Source organism: Gopherus evgoodei, chromosome 9 (assembly GCF_007399415.2).
Source record: "Gopherus evgoodei ecotype Sinaloan lineage chromosome 9, rGopEvg1_v1.p, whole genome shotgun sequence".
NCBI lineage: Eukaryota > Metazoa > Chordata > Testudines > Testudinidae > Gopherus > Gopherus evgoodei.
Genome location: NC_044330.1, coordinates 46,184,528 through 46,211,689, shown reverse-complemented (window position 1 = coordinate 46,211,689; position 27,162 = coordinate 46,184,528). Strand labels below are relative to the sequence as shown.

The window sequence follows — 27,162 nt, the reverse complement described above, 5'->3', positions numbered from 1 at the left end:
AATTGCAGAGACCCCCTGAGGCAGAAGTGCAGGATTTGGTAGGATTCTCTTGAGAAGTGAAATTGTTGCCACAATTTTTGACCCATACCTTATGAGGAGCAAATCCTCATGGTCATCTCAGAGCTTTAAGATTGCCTTTCAAGTGCAAAGGCACAGGTGTGCACAGCAAGTACTGCAGGAAGGCATTTAGGCAGGGGTGGCTCTAGGTATTTTGCCGCCCCAAGCACGGCAGGCAGGCTGCCTTCAGCGGCTTGCCTGCGGGAGGTCCCTGGTACCGCTGATTCGGCGGCATGCCTGCAGGAGGTCCACTGAAGCCACGGGACCAGTGGACCCTCCGCAGGCATGCTACCAAATGCAACCTGCCTACCACCCTCGCGGTGACTAGCAGAGCGCCCGCTGTGGCTTGCCGCCCCAGGCACGCGCTTGGCGTGCTGGTGCCTGGAGCTGCCCCTGCATTTAGGGTATGTCCACACAACAATTAGATACCCTCAGCTAGCCTGTGTCAGCTGACTTAGTCTACAATGCAGTTTTACAGCCCATTAGCCTGTCATAAACAGATAGTTAAGGGTTAATGTCTTTTTTTACCTGTAATGGGTTAAGAAGCTCAGTAAACCTGGCTGACACCTGACCAGAGGACCAATAGGGGGACAAGATACTTTCAAATCTTGGTGAAGGGAAGTTTTTTGTTTGTGCTCTTTGTTTTGGGGGTTGTTCGCTCTTGGGACTAAGAGGGACCAGACGTCAATCCAGGCTCTCCAAATCTTTCTGAATCAGTCTCTCATGTTTCAAACTTGTAAGTAATAGCCAGGCAAGGCATGTTAGTCTTATTTTTGTTTTCTTAACTTGTAAATGTTCCTTTTTTTTGCTGAGAGGATTTTATCTCTGTTTGCTGTAACTTTGAACCTAAGGCTAGAGGGGGTTCCTCTGGGCTAGATGAATCTGATTACCCTGTAAAGTATTTTCCATCCTGATTTTACAGAGATGATTTTTACTTTTCTTTCTTTCTTTAATTAAAAGCTTTCTTTTTAAGAACCTGATTGATTTTTCCTTGTTTTAAGATCCAAGGGGATTGGATCTGGACTCACCAGGGATTGGTGGGGGGAAAGGACGGGGGATGGTTAATTTCTCCTTGTTTTAAGATCCAAGGGATTTGGATCTGTGTTCATGAGGGAACTGGTGAAGTTCCTCAAGGCAACCCAGGGAGGGGAAAGTTTTGGGGGGACAGAGAGTGCTCCAGACACTGGAATTCTGGATGGTGGCAGTGTACCAGATCTAAGCTAGTAATTAAGCTTAGAAGTGTCCATGCAGGTCCTCACATCTGTACCCTAAAGTTCAGAGTGGGGAAGGAACCTTGACATAGCCCAAGCTCCATAAGCCGGAGTCAGCTGACATGGGTCAGCCACAGTGTTTCTTTGCTGTGCAGACTTACCCTTAGAGTCCCAAATCTGCTCTTGTCTAAGTCAACAGCAAAACTCCCATTGATTTTTATGGTAGATGAAGCAGGCATATAGTGTTCTAACATCCCTTTGTAACCACACCCACCCTTCTATAGCTTAGCCACAAAATGGCTGGAGAGGTTTGATGAGCATATCTAAAACAGCAGATGCATCTAGTTTACTAAGAATTTGTGGCACTTGTGATGTCCTTTTGGGAGTCTGTATATAAATTTTACATAATGCCATCACTTTATAACAGTATTATATCAAGTTGCATATCTATATAATTCTAACACAACATAAGGATCTAGTTCAGGGATCAGGAACCTTTGGCATGCGGCTCGCCAGGGTGAGCACCCTGGTGGGCCGGGTCAGTTTGTTTACCTGCCACATCCGCAGGTTTGGCTGATCACAGCTCCCACTAGCTGTGGTTTGCTGCTCCAGGCCAATGGGGGCTGCAGGAAGTGGCACGGGCCAAGGGATGTGCTGGCCGCTGCTTCCCACCGCCCCCATTGGCCTGGGACAGCAAACCATGGCCAGTGGGAGCTGTGATCAGCCGAACCTGTGAACATGGCAGGTAAACAAACCAGCCCAGTCTGCCAGGGTGCTTATCCTGGTGATCTGCATGCCAAAGGTTACCGATCCCTGATCTAGTTTGTAAATAAATTTTGCTTTCTTTTCAAGATAAGGTAGAAGCAGTTTACCACCTGTAAAAGATGGTTAACTCTATTGATATTTGCAAGCAGTCTAAGTTATTAAAGTCATCAAGTGCCAGTGCACATTTCTTCTGTGGAGCTAATCTGGGATATGATTATACTCTAAGTCACTAGAACTCTAAAAAAATAACAACGTATGACAAACTGAAACTTTTAATAAATTGATATCGCTATCCATATAACTGTCTTCAAATTATGATTCAATTCTCCTGAGACTTTGTCTTATTTTGTTGTGATTCCATGAAACTTATGTTGTCATACTTTCATTTTCCAGCATGAGTGGGATGCGGTTTCATGAGGATATATCACTTTAACTAGAGATCAATAGTCTGTAAAACATTAATGTTTACCTTTTATCCACAAACTTAACATCCTTTGAAATATTCAGTATAGTAATACAGTAGCTGTCTGTCTTAATTAAAATATATTTTATAATGGGATGATTTATTGTTGCACACAATAAAGTTCCAAAAGTACCTAAAGTGCTGTATGTACAAAACAAAGTTCCTGCTGTTGAATTTACAGTCTAATTTTGTCTTAAAGCAAATAATATAAGAACACTAAACTCTCAAAGCAGCAATAAAATTCCAAGTAATAGTAGCCTTATGTAAACCTGTGATTGATAAAAATGAGATAGAGATTTATGAACATAATAAAAATTTACCAGTCTCAAACACTTCACAAGAGGACTGATAGTCAGAACACTAGTTAGACTTTCTGACTCTGGCTGCATGATGAGCTCACTCTGTAACTTTTAATCACTAAATATGTTAAATAGAATGTGTAAGTTTATCAAACGATTTCAATTAATAACTTTCCTATAACTTGCTCCCAGATATTACAGTCATGCACAAAAAACCTTATCACTCTGTGGGTTGAGCAAAGAGCAAAGGTAGCTTCATTTTGGAGTGAAACCAGAGATAGAACAGCACGTAGTCTTCTGAAGGGAGCAATATTTGTATACACTTCATTTTAATAAAAGATAGACATAGGTGAGTGTATTAATATTCACAAACATGTCTGCTGCATTGGAAATCACTGGCTTTCTGCTGAGCTTGTGTGGGTGGCTAATTGTGGAAGCCACTTTACCGAATAGTTACTGGAAAATCTCCACCATACATGGGAATGTGATTACAACTTCTAGGTTGTTTGAAAATCTGTGGAAAAGCTGTGCAGAAGATAGCACTGGAGTCTCCAACTGCAGAAAATTCGATTCTATGTTGGCACTGCCTGGTACGTCTCTATTTTTATGCAATATTTTTTATATAATAAAAGAATTTGTTGGAAAGAAGTAATGTCAGTTTTAAAAAATCTAACCCTATATCCTGTCTAGTAGTAATGGAAGATAAAAAGTGTGATGAATTGGGACTATGTCTGTACAATTTATGAATTCTGTATGAGATTATTAACCCTATATGCCTGTATCAGGCTGTAAACGTCTGAATGTGCAGCCTTTGCCTCCTCTGTTGTCTGTTTGGCCTCGTCTACGCTGCCACTTTACAGCTCTGCAACTTTCTCGCTCAGGGGTGTGAAAAAACACCCCCCGAACGCTGCAACTTTCAGCGTGGTAAAGCGGCAGTTAGGCAGTGCACTAGCACTGGGAGCTGTGCTCCCGGTACTGGTAACTCCTCCCCTCGTGGAAGAGTTACCAGTTTTTTACAGCGCTGCGCTGGTGCTGCGACTACCCTTTGTCTCCATGTTGGGTTGAAAATTCTGAAGGTGGTTGGCAAAATAATAATAATAGAGGGTAGTTGACACTTAAGTACCCAATCATTGGAAATCTATTCCCCGGAGACAAAAGACTGGTGGTTCCTGTCCAAAATAACTGAGTTAGCAGGGGGAAAGTCACCTTGGCAACAGAGTCATCTGATGGGTTTGTGCTCATGTGGGGAAGCTGGCAAATATGTCACCTGATACAGGGAACTGATGGTTTTAAAAAGACAGAGGCTGGTCTGCTGGGAGGAGCATTTTCTTCAGTCCATGAGGGAAAGACCACTCACTATTTAATAGTGTGCATGAGGCAGGGACACCCTGACTGCCTTCTGGGACCCAGATGGTTCCCCAAAGACTCAGGAAAGAAGGGTGAGCTAGAAATTGAGGGACATAGTTTCAAGTGTTTACTGTTTTGTATGATCTGTACTCTATGCTTTACATGATTAAGTATAAAAGAGAATAAAGGTGTTACACTGTGCTCTGTGCATGTATGTTTTAACTGCTTTACAGCTGTTGCATGCTCCTGAGAGAGTTAAACTGTAAAATAGAAGTGGAGTTCTGGGAGAGGGTGTGTTTACGTAACTGGGGTATTCAGGGGTCAGTGCCGGTTGTGGGGCATAGGCCAGGTGGACTGAAGACCCCCATTTCTGAGAAAGGGTACAGACTCAGAATTAGTGCCTAGGAAATGTGCCAGAGAAGCCAGGAGAGGAACTAATGCTGCAGTCTGCTGAGGCTCTGGAAGCTTCATACCCTAGGGAATCCAGAGCACAGAGGCTTGGATTCTCCTTACATCAGTCCTAGTGAATGAGCAGGAGGAGGCGCTCATTGTGAACTGTGACAAAAGGCTGCATCCCACACCCCTTCTGCACCTCAATCCCCTGCCCCGAGCCCCCTGCCTGCACCCCAACCCCCACTGCACCCCAACTCCCTGCCCTGATCCCCCTGCCTGCACCTCAACCCCCTGCCCTGAGCCCCCTGCTGCATCCCACACCCCTTCTGCACCCCAATCCCCTGCCCTGAGCCCCCTGCCTGCACCCCAACCCCCTGCTGCACCTCAACTCCCTGCCCTGAGCCCCCTGATGCATCCCACACCCCTTCTGCACCCCAACCCTCTGCGGCACCCCAACTCCCTGCCCTGAGCCCCCTGCTGCACCCCACACCCCAACTCCCTGCCCTGAGCCCCCTGTCTGAACCTCAACCCCCTGCTGCACCCCAACTCCCTGCCCTGAGCCCCCTGCTGCATCCCACACCCCTTCTGCACCCTGAGCCCCCTGCTGCACCTCAACTCCCTGTCCTGAGCCCCTGTCTCACCCCTCATTCACCCTCCGGGAACAGGAAGGGGGCGAGTGGGTGGGAACATCTGGGAAGGGGTTGGAATGGGGGCAGGGAAGGGATGGGAAGCGGTGGGGCCTTATGGAAGCGGTGGGGGGGCAGGGCCAGGGGCAGTGAGCGGGGGTGTCAGTGATGTGGCCCTAGGGCTAATGAACTAGCCCTCACGTGGCCCTCATGGTCACTTGAGTCTGAGACCCCTGATTTAGAGCTTCTGGCTCCACATAGCATTTTATTAATAATTATTTATATGGCATGGGCAATTCACATGACAGTATTGAGAATAAACTAAACTTAACAATCTGACCACAGCTGATGCCTAGACAAAGGGCAGGATATGGCCTAGAATCTGTATTTGTATAATAAGTGGTGTGCCGAGTCTTCATTTATTCAATCTAATGTAAGGTTTCCCGTGCCAGTCATACATTTCAATGGTTTTAGAAGGTCTCTTTCTGTAAGTCTACAATATATAACTAAAGTATTGGTGTATGTAAAGAAAATAAGGTTTTTTAAATGTTTAAGAAGCTTCATTTAAAATTAAATTAAAATGCAGAGCCCCTGGGACCAGTGGCCAGGACCCGGGCAGTGTGAGTGCCACTGAAAATCAGCTTGTTTGCCATCTTTGGCACCTGTGCCATAGGTTGCCTACCCCTGGTATAATACAACTTCCTGTAGTCAAAGATATCCAGATCCCTTTAACACAGATAAGGGGTTTGAATTGAATGTCTTATTTTAGGCACTGCTAATTCAGAATGTGGTGCAAAGGAGACGCACTATATAAAATTACTTATGTATTTAACACCTGTGTTACAGCTGGTAAATTGAGCATTTGTCACTAAGCAGTTAATCAGCTGCCAATTTCTATTTGTATTGGCACTTTAAATTTTAGTTTTATTATCCTTGAGTTAAGATTCAAAGTCTCTGCTTCAGATTAGTGAGGTTAATCAAGGCTTCATATAAGGAATATACTTATGGAATATATAATATAGTAGACCCTCAGAGTTAAGAACACCTTGGGAACGGAGATTGTTCCTAACTGTGAACAAAATGTTATGGGTGTTCTTTCAAAAGTTTACAATTAAACATTGACTTAATACAGCTTTGAAACTACTATGCAGAGGAAAAATGCTTCTTTCCCTTTGTTTTTTCAGTCGTTTATGTTTAACAGAGTACTGTACTGTTTTATGCTTTTTTTCTTGTCTCTGTCTCTGCTGCTGCCTGATTGCGTACTTCTGATTCCAGATGAAGTGTGTGATTAACTGATCAGTTTGTAATTCTGGTGCTCCTAATTCTGAGGTGCTATTGTAGATAGTTTGTATCCCATCATTGCATCAGAGGAGGAGATTGAAGTAGGTAAAGAATGAAGGATGTCCTGGAAAAAGAAAACTGAACGAGGAAAATAGAAAAACAAACTGAAGAGCAGATTGATGAAAAACAAGAAAGATGAGATGGTGGGTCCAAGAGATAAGCTACTGGACAAAATCAGTGCAGAGAGAGAATCTTAGAAGGCAAACATCAAACAATGTTGCATGGAAAGAAGATGAGTTGCTCAACAAAAGGCCGAACGATGCAGAAACTTGTTTTGCAGTATCTAAAAGGAGGATCCCAGGACCTCAAACTGGGTGATGAAGCCCCAGAAGGTGTAACTGACCAATTTGCTTTCTTCAACCACCTCCTACAACTAATCTATTTTTGATTTTCAGATTCACATTCCTTTGGGATCTAGTATGAGAAAGCACTTTGGACTAAAAAAAAGTTATATTTAATATGTTTTTGGCAAAATAAATTGAGATGCAGCTATCACCCCTGTTTCTTTACATACTGATCATTAGGCCTTAAAACAAGACAGAAATTAAATTGCCCTTTGTGGTGTTAAAGTATAACAAATATAATTCCTACACAAAGGATACATAAGCCTTAACCTACTGGGCTTCCTTTTGTGAGTCTTAAATTTAAAAACCAGGATTGGCTTGAAGGTTTAAATATTTACCGGACAAGACTGACTGGAAAACAAAACAAATTTTAAACACTATTATATGCTATATACACAACCTCAAAGTGGTTCATTCTGAATGTTATGTGCACCATATATATTATCTAATTTTAAACATGAGTAACATATTTTCAACTAGAGTCAGCATGATGTAATGGTTAGAGTGAGGGACTGGGAATCAGATAGTCACGAGTATCTGTGCCTCAGTTTTCCTATCTATAAAATGGGAATAATACTTAGATTTCTCAAGGTCTTTGACAGATGCCATTTATGCGCAAATTGTTGCTACTTTCTACAAAGCTGGAAGTGGAAAAACTACAGCCAGCAAATGATAAGCAATAACTAGGATATTGAACGGATGTCAGAAGGTCAGAGACTAAATATAAATTTAGTTGAAAAACAATAAAACTATTGTGTATATAGAACCTTGGCAATGAAACAGATTGAGGTGGCGCAATTAGCTCTGTGCTATCTTTGATGTAGAATCATGTGCTGCTGTCATAAACAGATAGCTAAGGGTTAATGTCTCTTCCACCTGAAGCACCTGACCAGAGGACCAATCAGGAAACCGGATTTTTTCAACTCTGGGTGGAGGGAAGTTTGTGTCTGAGTCTTTGTTTTCTGTCTGCCTGCTTTCTCTGAGCTTTGGAGAAGTAGTTTCTACTTTCTAGTCTTCTGTTTCTAAGTGTAAGGACAAAGAGATCAGATAGTAAGTTATATGGTTTCTTTTCTTTGGTATTTGCATGAATATAAGTGCTGGAGTGCTTTGATTTGTATTCTTTTTGAATAAGGCTGTTTATTCAATATTCTTTTAAGCAATTGACCCTGTATTTTGTCACCTTAATACAGAGAGACCATTTGTATGTATTTTCTTTCTTTTTATATAAAGCTTTCTTTTTGAGACCTGTTGGAGTTTTCTTTTCTGGGAAATTTCAGGGAAATTGAATCTGTACTCACCAGGGAATTGGTGGGAGGAAGAAATCAGGGGGAAATCTGTGTGTGTTAGATTTGCTAGCCTGATTTTGCATTCCCTCTGGGTGAAGAGGAAAGTGCTTTTGTTTCCAGGACTGGAAACGGAGAGGGGGAGTCACTCTGTTTGGATTCACAGAGCTTGTGTCTGTGTATCTCTCCAGGAGCACCTGGAGGGGGGAAGGGAAAAAGGATTATTTCCCTTTGTTGTGAGACTCAAGGGATTTGGGTCTTGGGTCCCCAGGGAAGGTTTTTCAGGGGGACCAGAGTGCCCCAAAACACTCTAATTTTTTGGGTGGTGGCAGCAAGTACCAAGTCCAAGCTGGTAGCTAAGCTTGGAGGTTTTCATGCTAACCCCCATATTTTGGACGCTAAGGTCCAAATCTGGGACTAAGGTTATGACATGGTGTAGCAGCGGTGGGATATAGACAGAATCCAGAAGGCAGTAGGAATATTATATTTTTCTTTTCTCTGCTAAGGGCTTTTTAGCAGAGAGAAACAGTTTGGTTTTAAAAGGGAACCAGAGAGAATTTTTTTTTCTGCTCTCTCTGGCAGTTTGTAGCTTGCATCTTAAGCAAGAAATCATTAAGGTGCTATTAAGAGTCTTTTGTCACACAATAGCACTCCCATTGAGAGTCATTACCAGCACTATATATATGCAAATAAAGTGGTTTTTCAGGTTTACTTAACATTGAAGATTAGCTAAAGGCACTGTTGCTAGGCAGACTCCAGGAGGCAACAGAGCCTGCAGTTCAGAAGATAAACACCGGAGGGCACCCTAACCCAAGAAAACAGGAACCATGACTTCTAAGGCAAAAATTGAGGCCGAAGAACAATTCAGAGAAGCTGAACACAGGCGACAACTGGAAATAAAACAAAAATAGATGGAGATGAAAGAAAGAGAAGAACAGATCAGAGAGGCAGCCTACCAAAGAGAACAGGCAGCCAAAGAGGTAGCACACAAAAGAAAACTAGATGAAGAAGAGGTGGCCTACCGAAGGAAACAAGCAGAAGAAGAGTTGGCCCACAGAAGGAAGCAAGAAGAAGAAGAGGCGGCCCACCACCGAGACATGGAAAAACACCAAAAAGAAATGGAAAAACAACAAAAAGAAATGGAAAAACAACAAAAAGAGAACGAAGAGAAGGAAAAACAGAGAAAACATGAACTGGAGTTGGCAAAAGCTGGGCTGCCTGTGCAAGCCAACCCTAACAACCCGGCGCCAATTATTGCTCCACAGCACAGGAAATTTCCCACCTACAAGGCAGGTGATGACACCGAGGCCTTCTTGGAAAATTTTGAAAGAGCCTGTCTTGAGTACAGCATCCCCGAAGACCAGTACATGGTAGAATTGAGGTCACAGCTCAGTGGACCTTTAGCAGAGGTGGCAGCTGAAATGCCTAAGCAGCAAATGAATGACTATAAACTTTTTCAAACCAAGGCCAGATACAGAATGGGGATAACCCCAGATCATGCCCGTTGGCGCTTCAGAACCCAAAAGTGGAAACCAGAGGTGTCATTTCCCAAACACACCTACTACATTGCAAAAAACTATGAGGCCTGGATAACAGGAAACAACGTTCAAACCTTGGAAGAACTGCACCTCCTCATACAAATGGAGCAGTTCTTGGATGGTGTTCCTGAAGACATCACATGGTACATACAAGATGGAAAACCCAAAGATCTCGCTGAGGTGGGGGAGATTGGAGCCAAATGGATGGAACTGGCAGAAAGCAAGAAAGCTACTGTCAAGGGGAACGATTACCCCAGGGGGCACACAGACCATAAACCCTACAACCGAGGACAGCCAAAGACCCCACATACCACCCAAGTAAAGCCACAGACACCCTATCCTTCCACCTCACCAGTCTCCAGTAACTCACCTCGGCCCAGTGACCCATCAGATGGAAGATGCTTTAAGTGTAATGAACTGGGACATATCAAGGCCAACTGTCCCAAGAACACCATGCGAGTGCAATTCATTACACCACCATCACCCCAAAGATCCCCAGGCCCGGATGCCTCTCAAATACCCTTGGAGCGAAGGGAAAATTTGAGAGTGGGCGGAAAGAAGGTTACTGCGTGGAGAGACACGGGGGCACAAGTGTCAGCTATCCACCAATCCTTCGTTGACCCCAAATTCATCAACCCAAAGGCCAAAGTTACAATTTACCCCTTCATGTCACAAGCTGTAGACTTGCCTACAGCTCAACTGCCTGTCCAGTACAAAGGCTGGTCAGGAATGTGGACTTTTGCAGTCTATGACAATTATCCTATCCCCATGCTACTGGGGGAAGACTTGGCCAACCAGGTGAGGCGGGCCAAGAGAGTGGGAATGGTTACACGTAGCCAAACCAGGCAAGCTTCCAGACCCATTCCTGTTCCTGAGCCGTCCACAGAGGCCCCGTCTGTGTTACCAGAGACCCAGACAGAGGTAGTGGACCCGGATTCCATGCCTACCACTGAAACAGCCACAGCATCTCCAGTCCCAGGCCCGGAACTGGAACAGCAACCAGCACCAGCAAGTGCAACCACATCTTCAAACTCAACGCCAGAGGGCGCCAGCGAGCCAGAACTGGCAGAAGCAAAAGACAGCCATACCCAAAAGGCTCAGCCAGAGCCTGAAATACCCTCAGGTGCACCAGCGGAGAGCGGTTCACCAGCAACGGAAACAACCCCATCACCTACATCGCTTCCAGAGGGACCAAGCCCAAGTCCACAGTCTGAGGAAGAACTGGTGACCCCAGCCTCAAGGGAACAGTTCCAGGCTGAGCAGGAAGTGGATGACAGCCTTCAGAAAGCTTGGGCGGCGGCACGGAGCACCCCACCGCCTCTCAGCTCTTTTAATCGATCCCGGTTTGTTATAGACCAAGGACTTTTATACAAGGAAATTCTTTCTGGTGGACACCGTGAAGAATGGCAGCCGCAAAAACAGTTGGTGGTTCCAACTAAGTACCGGGGGAAGCTCTTAAGCTTAGCCCATGATCATCCCAGTGGCCATGCTGGGGTGAACAGAACCAAGGACCGGTTGGGGAAATCCTTCCACTGGGAGGGGATGGGCAAGGACGTTGCCAAGTATGTCCGGTCTTGTGAGGTATGCCAAAGAGTGGGAAAGCCTCAAGACCAGGTCAAGGCCCCTCTCCAGCCACTCCCCATAATTGAGGTCCCATTTCAGCGAGTAGCTGTGGATATTCTGGGCCCTTTCCCAAAAAAGACGCCCAGAGGAAAGCAGTACGTACTGACTTTAGTGGACTTTGCTACCCGATGGCCAGAAGCAGTAGCTCTAGGCAACACCAGGGCTAACACTGTGTGCCTGGCCCTAACAGACATCTTTGCCAGGGTAGGTTGGCCCTCCGACATCCTTACAGATTCCGGGTCTAATTTCCTGGCAGGGACCATGGAAAAACTGTGGGAAACTCATGGGGTGAATCACTTGGTTGCCACCCCGTACCACCATCAAACCAATGGCCTGGTGGAAAGGTTCAATGGAACTTTGGGGGCCATGATACGAAAATTCATCAACGAATTCTCCAATAATTGGGACCTAGTGTTGCAGCAGTTGCTGTTTGCCTACAGGGCTGTACCACATCCCAGTTTAGGGTTTTCACCATTTGAACTTGTGTATGGTCACGAGGTTAAGGGGCCATTACAGTTGGTGAAGCAGCAATGGGAGGGGTTTACGCCTTCTCCAGGAACTAACATTCTGGACTTTGTAAGCAACCTACAAAGCACCCTCCAACACTCTTTAGCCCTTGCTAGAGAGAACCTAAAGGATGCTCAGGAAGAGCAAAAGGCCTGGTATGACAGACATGCCAGAGAACGTTCTTTCAAGGTAGGAGACCAGGTTATGGTCTTGAAGGCGCAACAGGCCCATAAGATGGAAGCATCATGGGAAGGGCCATTCACGGTCCAAGAGCGCCTGGGAACTGTAAACTACCTCATAGCATTTCCCAATTCCTCACTAAAGCCTAAAGTGTACCATGTTAATTCTCTCAAGCCTTTCTATTCCAGAGACTTACAGGTTTGTCAGTTTACAGTCCAGGGAGATGATGCTGAGTGGCCTGACGGTGTCTACTACGACGGGAAAAAAGACGGTGACATGGAAGAGGTGAACCTCTCAACCACCCTGGAACGTCTGCAGCAGCGACAAATCAAGGAGCTGTGCACTAGCTTCGCCCCATTGTTCTCAGCCACCCCAGGACGGACTGAACGGGCATACCACTCCATTGATACAGGTAATGCTCACCCAATCAGAACCCCACCCTACCGGGTGTCTCCTCATGCCCAAGCTGCTATAGAACGGGAGATCCACAACATGCTACAGATGGGTATAATCCGCCCATCTACCAGTGCATGGGCATCTCCAGTGGTTCTGGTACCCAAACCAGATGGGAAAATACGCTTTTGCGTGGACTACCGTAAGCTAAATGCTGTAACTCGTCCGGACAACTATCCAATGCCACGCACCGATGAGCTATTGGAGAAGTTGGGACGTGCCCAGTTCATCTCTACAATAGACTTAACCAAGGGGTACTGGCAAGTACCGCTAGATGAACCTGCCAAGGAGAGGTTAGCATTCGTCACCCATGCGGGGGTGTATGAATTCAATGTCCTTCCTTTCGGCCTTCGAAATGCACCCGCCACCTTCCAGAGGCTGGTAGATGGTCTACTAGCTGGACTGGGAGAATTTGCAGTTGCCTACCTCGATGATGTGGCCATTTTTTCAGACTCCTGGCCCGAACACCTACTACACCTGGAAAAGGTCTTTGAGCGCATCAGGCAGGCAGGACTAACTGTTAAGGCCAAAAAGTGTCAAATAGGCCAAAACAGAGTGACTTACCTGGGGCACCAGGTGGGTCGAGGAACCATAGACCCCCTACAGGCCAAGGTGGATGCTATCCAAAAGTGGCCTGTCCCACGGTCCAAGAAGCAGGTCCAATCCTTCTTAGGCTTGGCCGGATACTACAGGCGATTTGTACCACACTACAGCCAAATCGCTGCCCCACTGACCGACCTGACCAAAAAGACCTAGCCAAATGCCGTTAAGTGGACTAATGAGTGTCAAAAGGCCTTTACCCAGCTTAAGGCGATGCTCATGTCTGACCCTGTGCTCAGGGCCCCGGACTTTGACAAGCCATTCCTAGTAACCACGGATGCATCTGAGCATGGTATAGGAGCAGTGCTCATGCAGGAAGCAACAGATCACAACTTCCATCCTGTCGTGTTTCTCAGCAAGAAACTGTCTGAGAGGGAAAGTCACTGGTCAGTCAGTGAAAAGGAATGCTATGCCATTGTGTACGCCCTGGAAAAGCTGCGCCCATATGTTTGGGGACGGCGGTTCCAACTACAAACTGACCATGCTGCACTAAAGTGGCTTCATACTGCCAAGGGGAACAACAAGAAACTTCTTCGTTGGAGTTTAGCTCTCCAAGATTTTGATTTTGAAATTCAGCACATCACAGGAGCTTCTAACAAAGCAGCTGATGCACTCTCCCGTGAGAGTTTCCCAGAATTCAGTAGTTAAAAAGTGTTCTTAAAATGTAGAAGTCTGTTAGTTATATACTTAGGGGTATATGTAAAGGTGCATGTGTTGTATTAATCTGTTTATTTTCAAGTTCTAGAAGGAAATTGCCGCCAGTGAGCTTCCCCACTGTCTGCAATTTGGGGGGCATGTCATAAACAGATAGCTAAGGGTTAATGTCTCTTCCACCTGAAGCACCTGACCAGAGGACCAATCAGGAAACCAGATTTTTTCAACTCTGGGTGGAGGGAAGTTTGTGTCTGAGTCTTTGTTTTCTGTCTGCCTGCTTTCTCTGAGCTTTGGAGAAGTAGTTTCTACTTTCTAGTCTTCTGTTTCTAAGTGTAAGGACAAAGAGATCAGATAGTAAGTTATATGGTTTCTTTTCTTTGGTATTTGCATGAATATAAGTGCTGGAGTGCTTTGATTTGTATTCTTTTTGAATAAGGCTGTTTATTCAATATTCTTTTAAGCAATTGACCCTGTATTTTGTCACCTTAATACAGAGAGACCATTTGTATGTATTTTCTTTCTTTTTATATAAAGCTTTCTTTTTGAGACCTGTTGGAGTTTTCTTTTCTGGGAAATTTCAGGGAAATTGAATCTGTACTCACCAGGGAATTGGTGGGAGGAAGAAATCAGGGGGAAATCTGTGTGTGTTGGATTTGCTAGCCTGATTTTGCATTCCCTCTGGGTGAAGAGGAAAGTGCTTTTGTTTCCAGGACTGGATACGGAGAGGGGGAGTCACTCTGTTTGGATTCACAGAGCTTGTGTCTGTGTATCTCTCCAGGAGCACCTGGAGGGGGGAAGGGAAAAAGGATTATTTCCCTTTGTTGTGAGACTCAAGGGATTTGGGTCTTGGGGTCCCCAGGGAAGGTTTTTCAGGGGGACCAGAGTGCCCCAAAACACTCTAATTTTTTGGGTGGTGGCAGCAAGTACCAAGTCCAAGCTGGTAGCTAAGCTTGGAGGTTTTCATGCTAACCCCCATATTTTGGACGCTAAGGTCCAAATCTGGGACTAAGGTTATGACAGCTGCAATTACTATTGATTGGTAAATTAGCTTAGTTTGTAACCTGATTAATAAATACTGTAGTAAGAGGAGGCACTGAGAAATAAACCTTGGTATCAGAGGTCTGGTATGAGGCTGAAGGCCTGAACTAAAGTAATGGTCAAGACTTTGCTAACATAAAGCAAAGTTAAGCTGTGAGCGAGAGGCAGGCCCTGCTCACAGAAGCTGGCAAGGAAAGGGCTGATGCTCCAAAAAGAGACATACCTAAAAGGTACTGGACACCAGATATCAGAACATTTGCATACTTGTATACTCCACACAGATAACAAGGAACAAGCTGACCCAACCCAATGACTGGGCCAAAAGGGTAATATGATGGATAGAGTTGTTTTGTTCGAACCAACATGTACAAGGTGAAAGGTGGCACCTTGCTACGTAGAAGGATTGTACCTTGCCACGTAGAAGGATTGCACCTCAATAGGTCAAGAGTGATGTGTAACTTGTTTGTACTTGTGTATAAGAATGCATCCCTGGAGCAGTGTCTGTGTCCAGCTTAGGGGACAGTGGAAAGTCCCACCACTGACTTAGCTGAGTCCATTGCCAGGGGCCACATATTCGTAGTATGTCCTGTAGAGTAAAGTCTAGAGGGAACCATTATTGTGCTTCGTTTGACAATAAACCTGGCCAAAGTGCCTTTGTACCTTACTAGAGTCTGTGGTCATTGGGGGTTTTCGCAGGGTCTGCTGTGTCAGTTATTTGCGCAGAGCTGGGACAGCACACAGAGGGAGCACACGCACACAGCCGATTGATATCAACATTGAACAGAGCAGAGCACCACACCAGTAGCATCTAACGACAAATACCTTCTATAAAAAAGATAAAATTGAGACTAACCCCTCCTGTTATGGAATTAACTCTAGCAGCTCCATAGTTAAGGTTGTTGAGATGATTATAATGTGGTAAGGGGTGTAGTAGTAAATCCCTTTGTTAGAAAATAATGTAATCATTAAACTTTACATCAGTTACCCGAAAGGTATGATTTAATACTCTGGCGAGTTATAAGTAATCCTATTTAATACTTCAGGAGTTTGAAAGAACTAAATCTTAACATTCTTTGAGCATTGTCCCTATGGATCCCTATCTTTGGAGATGCACACATCCATGCCATGCAACCCTAAACCTTCCAGAAAGCTGTGTCTGTTCAAGCTGTGCACTCACCCTTCTTACATGCCTCCTGTCATAAACAGATAGCTAAGGGTTAACGTCTCTTTCACCTGGAAAGAAGTAATCTGAAACACCTGACCAGAGGACCAATCAGGAAACCAGACTTTTTCAGGTCTGGGTGGGGGGAAGTTTGTGTCTGAGTTCTTTGTCTTCTGCCTGTACTCTCTCGGCTATGAGAAGTGATTTTTTTCTGTCTCCTGCCTTTCTAATCTTCTGTTTCCCAGTTGTAAGTACAAAAGATCAGATAGTGATTTATATGTTTTTTTGTATTTACATGTCTATAGTTGCTGGATTGTTTTGAATTGTATTCTTTTTGAATAAGGCTGTTTATTCATATTCCTTTTAAGCAATTGACCCTGTATTTGTCACCTTAATACAGAGACTATATTTTATGTCCTTTTTCATTCTTTTTATATAAAGCTTTCTTTTTAAGACCTGTTGGAGTTTTTTCTTTAGTGGGGACTCCAGGGAATTGAGTCTGTGCTCACCAGGGAATTGGTGGGAGGAAGAAGTCAGGGGGAAATCTGGGTGTGTTAGATTTACTAGCCTGACTTTGCATTCCCTCTGGGTGAGGGGGGAAGAGAGATTAGCTCTCGGTACTTCTGTTTTCCAAGGCTGGAAACGGGGAGAGTGGAATCCCTCTGTTTAGATTCACGGAGCTTGCTTCTGTGTGACTCTCCAGGAACACCTGGAGGGGGGAAGGGAAAAGGTTTATTTCCCTTTGTTGTGAGACTCAAAGGATTTGGGTCTTGGGGTCCCCAGGGAAGGTTTTTGGGGGGACCAGAGTGCCCCAAAACACTCTAATTTTTTGGGTGGTGGCAGCTTTACCAGGTCCAAGCTGGTAACTAAGCTTGGAGGTTTTCATGCTAACCCCCATATTTTGGACGCTAAGGTCCAAATCTGGGACTAGGTTATGATACCTCCAAAGACCAGAGTAGCTGAAAATCAGGGCTAAAACTATTCATTTTACGGAAAACGATTTTTTGCCCTTTTATTGCCTGGATTTGTTTCCTCGAGAAAGCTTGAAATAGATGTTTTATAAAATATTTATTTCCTCAAACACTTGTACCCTTTAATATTCTGGAGTGTTTAGCTCAGTAGGTCAGGCGTTTATTGCTTGTTGTTGTGAACTGGATTAAGGTGGGCAGCTTGGAGACACTTGGCAAGTTTTTTTTAAAAAGGGAAGTTCAATTTGCAAAAATCCTTTTTTGAGATTTCAAGCCCAAATACCTTGGACAATGGGCATCTGATAAATGCATCAGAGAATTTAAACATGACGAGCCAGATTTCCAAGGTCTCCTCTAAATTAGTACCTACTCTTTTTCATGCTCCATTTTTAATGGACACAAAACCTCACATTTGGCCTTATAACAAGCAATGGTTCATATAGTTCTGGTGAGCAGATAACCAACTCACTAACTTGGGTGTAATTTTTCAGGTTTATAAAAACCTCTGTCAGGTGTTATTGAAACCATTAACCCCACCACTACTGGTTAATCCAGTTCAGCATTAAAGTTTGCAATCTCATTAATTTCCTTACTGCATAAACATTCTGACTTTTAGATGCTTCTGTAAACCAAATATATCTACACCTTGTAAATTTCACTCATCATTAATTCTGATAATTATTTGAAGTTTTCTTTGATGAACATGTACTTTCAAAATTGAATTTTATTAAATTACTTGTGCAGGAACTGATTTTTTTGTCCCGCTTTTCTAATGCAGCTTACATACAAGCATGTCGTGCCCTGATGATCATTTCCATCGTCTTGGGTCTTTTGGCTACTGTGCTGTCATTGTTTGGTTTAAAGTGCACACAAGTTGGAATGAATAATGAAAACACAAAAGTAAAGATTTCTGTAACGGGGGGAGTGATCTTCATTTTAGCAGGTAAGATACCAACATTGTGCATTGAGACTGAACTTAGGACACCATTGGTGCTCAATTCTGCTTTCATGATTAGCAAACTAAGTGAAATGTACATCTGTTTTCATAATTTAAAGCTGTAGAACTATTTAATGGTTTATTTAAGTATGTGCATGTTGAATTTTTCTCCATAGGACTCTCTTCCATGGTGGCTGTTTCTTGGTATGCTGCAAGGATTACCGCTCAGTTTTTTGACCCACTGTATGGTGGAACAAAGTAAGTTAATGGACCTGTTGTACCAAATTGCTGAATATTTTTAAGATGGCATCAGTAATTTCAGTGGGCAGCTTCCTGTAAGGGTTTTCCAGGACCCCGTAGTCTGTATTGGTCAAGTTATCCCATCCTGCTTAAAGAAAAGTTTATCAACAACTGAGCCTTTGAAATTCTCTTTCCCACAGGATGGAGGAATTATTGCTGGTTGGGAGGACTGGGGTATGTCCTCACTTTCAAGGAGTCAAGAAAAGTTCAAGGCATACCAGCCTCAAATTCTCAATCATGGCACATTGGCACAGAATGTACGTCCCTCTGTTCTATTGGCATGATCTCCTGTCACTAATGCGCCATTGCATTGGCTGTCTGTGACCCTTTTGGGGCTCTTAGAATGCAGAACCAAAGTTAATGTGACATGGAGCATTTACCCCCAGCAAGAAATCCTCCAAATCCACAGGTGTGCTTGCTCCAAAATGGCTTCTTTTTTGTTCCATCATGCCCCCTGAAATTCAGAGCTGTCCTATGTGGATGCACAGAGATTTCTGAGGGAAGGTGGAACACACAGAATAGGTGGTGCTGTGGGAAGGACTTGGCTTTACTAGTAATTATTTGTATTACCGTAGCACCTAGGAGTCCTAGTCAGGGACCAGGACCTCATTATGCTAGGTGGTATACAAACTCAGAACATAAATACAGTCTCTACCCCACAGAGCTTACAATCTAAGTAGAATGGATACAACTTAAACTGTGTTTGGAACATCTTGGAGGCCTATTCATAGAATGGCAGTAACAGCTTTGGAGGATATGACAATGATGGACATTTAGGTATCCTGTCCTCCTGTCCAGAGAATACACAGTGCAATGACATGTGCCCTCAGGCTAAATGGATTTTGGTTAAGAGTGTCTTAAAAATAGCCGCCACCAAATTTGAGTATAAACCATATTACATAATAGAGTGACTTCTACCCACTCCAAGAGCCCTTTGTCTGAATGGAATATAAATTCCAAAGAAAGAACTTGAAGGTAATATGTTGCCTTTTCAGAATAATATTAACAGTTTAAAATTCAGAAACATTCAGGAAAAATTCCAGGACCGATCTTACCTTTGCTCCATATCCCCACCCTTCCTCTGTCTCTAGGCTAAAAAGTTTACTTGTTGAGTATGGCAATAACCCCGATCCATCTTTCCAGGCTATATTGTATACAGAACTATCTCCACTTCCTGTTGGGAAATATTAAAGTGGATAAAGGGCAGATCTTTGGGATTCACACTTTGCAATGGACAGGGCCCAAATTTGTCAGCTTGTAGTACAGAGCTGATGGTGGATGTCTCAGCCAGCTGCCTTGGTGACTGAACTGAAGGAAAGGGGAGGGCATTTGGAAGCTGGCCAGTGCATGTTTCTGAGACATTAGGAATCTATCAAGCATGGCCTATACACTGCTGCTCCTCTGAGCTTTGAGAATCTTTTAGAAAAGCAATATCTGTTATGGTTGCACGAATGCCCTCTTGTAGCACTGGCTATTTGGAGCTGAAACTGCAAGAAGGTGCGCAGTACCTGGCAACCTCTGTTCTTTTATTTCTTGGCTAGTTGCGGGTATATGTTGTGTTCCTGTCATCCCAATTCAGTTTAATCTATGAATTTCATTACAGTCCTCTTTATTCTTTCGTCCATTTCATGAATAAAGCTGTTACATAAAACAGATCCTAGCAGATACCTGTGGGAAACCCCCATCCCCATAAACACTTCATTCCCTCCCTCCCACCTCATACTCTGGGGGCGGGAGCAGGGGTTTCCCTCTGCAGGCTGCTCCTGCCTGCAAGCACCACCCCGGCAGCTCCCATTGGTTGAGAACGGGTTGCTGTGGCCAATGGGAGCTGTGGGGGTGATGCTTGCAGAGAGGGGCAGTGCATGGAGCCACGTGCCCCCGCCTCACCCCCCCAGGGGCCACAGGGACACATTGGCCCCTTCTGGGAGTGGCATGGGGCCAAGGCAGGCAATGAGCCTGACTTAGCAGCAGCCATGCTGTGCCGCAGACTGGAAGCCGCCGGAGGTAAGTGCTGCCTGGCGGGATGCCACACCCCAACCCCCAGCTCTGAGCCCCCTCCCAGAGCCAGCACCATGTACCTCCTCCTGGATCCCTTCCTGCACCCAAATTCCCTCCCAGAGCCCACATCCCACACCTCTCCTGCACCCCAACACTCTGCCCCAGCCTGGAGTACCCCTACACCCAAACTCCCTCCCAGAGCTTGCACTCTTCACCCCCTCCTGCACCCCAACCCCCTGCCCCAGGCTCAGCGCAGAGCCCACTCCCACACTGTGAACCCCTCAGCCCCAGCCCAAAGCCAGCACCCCCTCCCAAACCCCAACCCCTTACCCTAGCTCGGTGAAAGTGAGTGAGGGTGGGGGAGAGGAGGGATGGAGTGGGGCGTGGCCTCAGGGAAGGGGCGGGTAGATCCTGGGTTGCCCTTAAATTCAAAAAGTGATCTTGGGTGTAAAAAGGCTGGAAATCACTGCTTTAGAGGATTCTTGCCCATCCCTTTATAACATTATGTTGGAGTTCCACCGGGCTCTGTCCTTGGTTCTGTTCTCTTTTCCCTCTAGACCTTATTTCTGGGTAATCACTCTCACAAACACAAATTCAACTACTATCTTTATGCTGACTACTCACAGTGCTGTCTGCACTCTGGACCTGTCTCCTTCTGTCCAAACTAAATTCTCAGCTTGTGTCTGACATCTCCTCGGGAATGTCTAGCTGTCAGTTCAAGCTCAACCTGGCTAAACCAGAACTCCTAATTTCCTGCCTGAAATCCTTCCCACTGTCTCCTGTCTTGTACACTGTAGACAACACTACCATCCTGCCTGTCACTCTCATCATAACCTGGGTGTCATCTTCAACTTGGATCTCTTTCTAGGTCCTCACATCCTGGCTGTGTCCGAATCTTGCAGATTTTTTCAGCATAACACCACTAGGGCCACATCCAGACTACCCGCCATATCGGCGGGTTAAAATCGATTGCTCGGGGATCGATATATCGTGTCTAATCTAGACGTGATATATCGATCCCCGAGCGTGCTTATATCGATTCCGGAACTCCATCAACCCCAACGGAGTTCCGGAATCGACAGGGAGAGCCGCGAACATTGATCCCGCGCGGTGTGGACGGGTGAGTAATCCGATCTTAGATATTCGACTTCAGCTACGTTATTCACATAGCTGAAGTTGCGTATCTAAGATCGATTTCCCCACCGTAGTGTGGACCAGCCCTAGGATACAGCCTTTCCTATCCATCCATGTAGTTCAACTATCATCCTGCTCTTATTATCTTGCATCCCGATTACTGCAACATTCTTCTCTTTGGCCTTGACAAATGCAATCTTTCCCCATTCGTATCTATTCAGAATGCTGCTGCAAAGACCATTCTCCTTACCCATCACTTTGACCATGTCACCCCAGTCTTTGCATGGTTCTGACTCATCACTTTCCATGCCAATCCCCAACCTGTCTATCACCTCTCAGTCATTACTGAAAGATCAGCTCCTGATTCCAATCTGCAGCCAAAGCTCATCTGTTAAATTTTCAAACAAGCACTTTCGTGCTTTCTCCCATGCTGTCCCTTATCCTTGGGAGAAGCTCCTCGTAAACAGTCACAAAGCTGCAGTAGAACCTCAAAGATACGAACATTAGAGTTACGGACTGACCAGTCAATGGGACACCAAGTGAAACCGGAAGTGACCAATTAGGCAGTAACAGAGACCAAAAAAAAAAAAGCAAATACTGTACGGTGCCTGTATTACATCTTAAAGGTAGGCACATCTGGGCTGCCTGTCCTCACCCCCACACAGGGGCAGGCATTAACAGCAAGACGTTGAGGCTGCCAGCCCAAAGCAGCTGGAGCCAGCTACTAGAGCAGGAGCAGCATTGGGGTCTGCACCACTTTCACTACTTCCCCCTCTCCCCTGGAGGGGGATACACACTCTGCCTGGAGGGGGAAAGCTTGCAAACTCATGCTGGTGCTCAGTAGGGAGTTCAGCTGCTGGATCTGGAGTCTGACCTGCGCTTAGTTCAGAGTTACAAACGTTTCAAAATTATGGACAACCTCCATTCCCGAGGTGTCCATATCTCTGAGGTTCTACTGTACTTCATTATCCTCCTTCAAATTCCTCCTTCAAACTCTCCTTTGCCTTGATGCCTACAAAAATGTGACAGCAGTTAGGCTGCTGGTGTGCTGAAACCACAGCCTGTTGTGCTGACCAATATTGTCTCATTGTTTCCTTGTACTCATCTATTTGTCTATATCCATCTGTTTTTTTATATTTTTTTCTGTGTTTGTACAACATCTGGCACAGTGGGGCCCTGACCCATGACTGGGATTCCTAGGTACTGCGATCATACAAATAATAACATTAAGAGCTCCATTAAAAAAAGAAGGGTGATGGGTTTGTATCTGGCCTTTTGAAAGGCTGACTAAACTAGTCATTTTTGACTATTTATTACTGATATTCTGGGTTAGCCCTCCTTACTGTTACCACTTGCTGGTAATACCAGGTTAAATATGAAAAAGCTGGACATGAAGAGAACTCCAGTTGACTACATAGAGCTAAGCCCTTCAGGAAGTCCACCAGCTGTTATTAGAATTTAGGGAAAAGTATAAGGGTGAAGCAATCTTGGGAAAGCAAAGGTTAGACTGGATAAGAATTTGCATTCAGACTTGGTACAAATAGACAGAAATTCCTTTGCTAGAAAGAAACTAAGTTTTCTAAATTACAGTAAGGGAACCATATCTGCAATATGCACCTATAACATTGCTGTCTTTGAGATTTTTAGGGTTGCTACTTTCAGATCAATTCACACTTTTAACTAAACATTTTCTTGGTAGGAGTGCTAGATCAGACACTAATTGCTTAGGTGTTTAATAGTCTTCTACAGTGGGGATCTGTATTGGTAATTCAGTGTAGGAGAAAATTATTACGCTGAAGAGATGATATTGAGATCTCCAGATGTAAGTGGATAAGTGCAGTAAACCTTTTTTTCCCCTTTTATCTTCAAGCTGTTGCTCCATGTATTCTGTTCTCAGACACTGTAAATATCTGTCATTTATGATCAACTCTTCGGTATTTCTAAGCAATTACCTGTCCCCCTTTATCGCCATGATGCTTATTAATTTTTGTTCGATAAATCCCTGATTCAGCAAAGCACTTAAGCATATGCTTAAGAGGTTTGTTGATTAGAGATACAAATGCTTACATTATTGGCCACATCATCTGTTATGTAACATTTAATTGGGTACTGAAACTAAACTGCCTGGTTTACAATTCTCTGCATTCTTTACCAAGAATGATGCTAGCTTTTTATACAATTAGCACATCTTATAGCTAGTACAGTGTAAAATGTATTACTGCTTCATACAAAAAATATAATAATATAATGGAGAAAGCTTTAAATCTTCTATGTGTAATCCTATTGTATGATGCTTCCATAAAATCCTTCATATTCCAGGTATGAACTAGGAGATGCACTGTACTTAGGCTGGGCAGGATCGATTCTGTCTGTGCTTGGTGGGATCTTCTTGACTTGTTCATGCAAAGGGAGAAAAAGAGGAAAGCACAGGTAGCTCTTTATCTTAAAGATCAAAATAAGTTATATACTTCAATCAGTGCCAATTTATGCATAGAAAGTAGATTTGTCCCCAGTTATCCACTTCTGTATTGTGTAGGTGCAAAAACTAGAGGCTAGGACTGTCAATTCAACACTGCATCTTGCCATAAACTTGTGATGTAAACATGTATATATTCTTTATGCCTATCCTTCTGACCTCTGACACTGGCTTGTTAAAATTTGAAATAATCAGTTTTATATTTTTTATAATTATGGGCATAATTGTTGGTGCTTCTAATGAATGTACAATGGAATTGTGCAGTCAAAGAGCAGAGCTTCCTTTGTATTGGTAAAATTGCAATACAGTTCTTTAACTTTTTGTTTGCATTATGGCAATAGTGCTATAATTTTCTAATCATATATTTTCACTACCATTAAAAGGATCTAATTCCATTTATCTTGCAGAAAATAAAATCCCTTTTTCCCCCAAAGCAACTGATACAGCTTAAGAAATTCTGAGATTTTTCTTGTTTCTTTTAGAAAGATTTGTTTCGCAATAAGTCAGAAAAATTAAGATTTCTGGCCTGACTACTTATCCTTTTTCATTGGAAAAATACAATTTTTATTTGAAACGGGTCGGATGTGCAGCAGTTGTCTGGGAAATGGTTGCAATTGTCATAAATAGTAAAAGTCTGTGCACTCTTGAAATGTCCAAGGAATACTAGGACCAAGTACATCTAAACCACATTTTTTTAAACTAGGGACAATCCCAATTTTAGGGTCTTTTTCTTATATAGGATCCTATTACCCCCCATCTCCTGTCCTGATTTTTCACATTTGCTGTCTGGTCACCCTAATTTAAACCTTTTTGAAAAGGAGATGCACAGGAGGAAGAAGCATGTTGTATGATGCTTTACTTAAATATTGGAAAAAGCTATGTGAGAACAGCCAATGAGGAATAGTATTAGGTTGAGCATGATATACTATTGCATATTGACCTGGTCCGAAGCCACTGAAGTTGATGGACAAATTTCCATTGACGTAATAGGGCTTTGGATCTGACCCATAATGCACTGACTCACTAATTTTCAACATAATTTTAATAAGTCCTTCAGTGAAACCTACTGCAGAATTTAAAGCTCTGCACTAAGGGTAAAATACCAACAGCGTGGACCCAAGATAATTTTCCACTACATTCTTTATTGTGTTGATTTGTGTTAAAAATTGCAACTACCATAAATAAAGACTCCTGCTTAGATCAGTTAAACTGATTTTGTCAAAGAGCATGTGGAAGTGTAGTACTTAATCATTTACCATTTGTTTTTGTTAATTACAGCGACCGCAAGTATGACTACTCCGCTGGCCAGGCAGCTCATCAGCCACGCATTTACACCAAAAATTCTGATACAGTCACAACATCCAAAGATTATGTGTAAACTCTTCTTTTATTTTTTTAATTGTTTGTACGTTAACATCTTGTCAATCCAAATAAAAAGATAAACTAATTTTTGAGTGTTCTAGTTCAGTTTGCAATCTTGATCTCAGTATAGAGGTTGTTATATGTTTTAATACTTCCTTCTATTTTGGAATATTTTGAAAATGGAAACAGTTACGTTTCTGGAAAGATATTGCCACATGGAGATATCTTGTTGACTGACAAGCCAAGCAAAACAAAGCCATAACGTATGGTGACAACAAACCAAGAGTAATTGTTAATCTATTTTTGACTTGCTCAAACAGTGAAACTGACATGCTGCAACTAATCACAGCTCAATAAAACTAGTGTTGTAAAATTTACTGTAATTTTAATACTTCAGCTTCCTATTTTTTTAAATGTTTTAGCTTTTAAGAGTAAATAAGAATTAACCTTTGAGTGATTTGCAGTTCTTAATTAAAGTTGTTATAGACAGTATTAATGAAACATTAATTTTATTATGTGTGCACTTAAAGACATATTATTGATATTCACATTATGTCTAGTACAGAGGTTCTCAAACTGGGGGGGCACACCCACCTGAGGTGTCTGGAATGTATTTGGGGTGGGGTGAGAAGCTTTAGGGGAAAAAAACTTACTGTGCACATTTTACCCACAGCGATGACTAACTAGCAAAACTGATTCTTCCAGACATATTAGGTCCTCAGATGGCGCTCTGCATTTGCCTGTAGGTGGCTCTGTGCATTTTGATGGATTTCTGTTAAGTTTGCATAACATTATAAAAAGTCATGGCCATCTGCACATTAATCTGTTTGCTTTGTAAAAACAACGAGGAGTCCAGTGGCACCTTAAAGACTAACAGATTTATTTAGGCATAAGCTTTCCTGGGAAAAAACCCAAAGGTGAAACCGAACTTTTTGTTGTTTTTGTGGATATAGACTAATATGGCTACCCCTCTGATATTTAATTGTAAGCATGGATCACAATTGCAGTTTTGCTTTTGCTCTTCTGGCTCATTCGTGCAACAGAAAACCCCCTAACTCAAGTGAAAAACAAAGAAGCCAAAATTGATTCAAGTGAAGCACTGCTGCCATGCACATTGGTATAGATACTTGTTTGGCATGGGTGGGGGTGAGGGAGGGGTCACATCAACTACTATAGACACAAAGAAGAGGGGCGCACGATCAAATAAGTTTGAGAGTCACTGGTCTAGTATGTGGGATTTGTAGTGGAACTTTTAAAAAAAAAATTGCAGAACACAACACACTAAAATCCTTGTCCAGTAGATGGCAAATATACAAATAGAATAATATACAAGGAATACTGCAAACAGGCAGGAATGGAGAAGCCATCTAATAAAGGGATGCATTATCTATCTGATGCCTTATTCCCAAATCATTGATTACTTTGTTACTTATTGTTTTGTGGATTAAAAAAAAATCCATTTACACTTGAAACCTGAAAAAAACCATTGTATTACAATTGTCTAATTCAAACAGTAGCTCTGTTCTGCAGTAATTTTATTGTTGTAACTTTCAGTTATTAGCATTTTCATCTCAAGTTACCCTACTGCTGGGAACATCCTTTGTATTGTATAAGCATCTAGTCACTGAAGATCAGCTAACCTTTGTAAAAATTACATTGGTTGGCTGAGCAATGCCAAATGAAATTTCACATTGATAATTTCGCAGCTTTCATAATTGTTTTTTAAATTTCAAATGTATTAACATTAACAGTTCAACAAAATAATCCTCTACTTTTGTCTGATGTTGAGCCCCATGATTAAATTTAAATGTAGCCTGAGTAGTAAATTCTATCTGTCCAATGTACCCAGATAACATATTTCCTATGAAATCGTATAAGGGCTCTTAGCAGAAACATTGTTTTGTATGTGTGATATAGCATGTTCTTTTATACCCTGGTGATCTATTCAGTAAGTCAGTTTGGGGACTGTTAAATCTCATTTGGCTTAGTAAATGGTAATAGAATGGATGGAGATTATGTTATAATGCCAGTTTCTTCCCCTTTGTATCATTTAATTGTTTTAATATTGTGATGGATATTTCAGTACTGCTGAAAACAAGGGAA

At 43.2% G+C, this 27,162-nt stretch overlaps 1 protein-coding gene across 1 annotated transcript in view; it reads left to right on the top strand.

Moving 5' to 3' along the window:
• Window positions 1-25,075, top strand: part of LOC115657653 (claudin-19-like) — a 32,756-nt gene extending 7,681 nt beyond the window's left edge. The window contains exons 2-5 of the mRNA XM_030575732.1: window positions 17,631-17,795; window positions 17,966-18,047; window positions 23,541-23,651; window positions 24,976-25,075. Of these exons, the coding sequence (XP_030431592.1) occupies window positions 17,631-17,795; window positions 17,966-18,047; window positions 23,541-23,651; window positions 24,976-25,075 (458 nt within the window). The remainder of the gene's footprint in view (window positions 1-17,630; window positions 17,796-17,965; window positions 18,048-23,540; window positions 23,652-24,975) is intronic.
• Window positions 25,076-27,162: the final 2,087 nt, after the last annotated feature.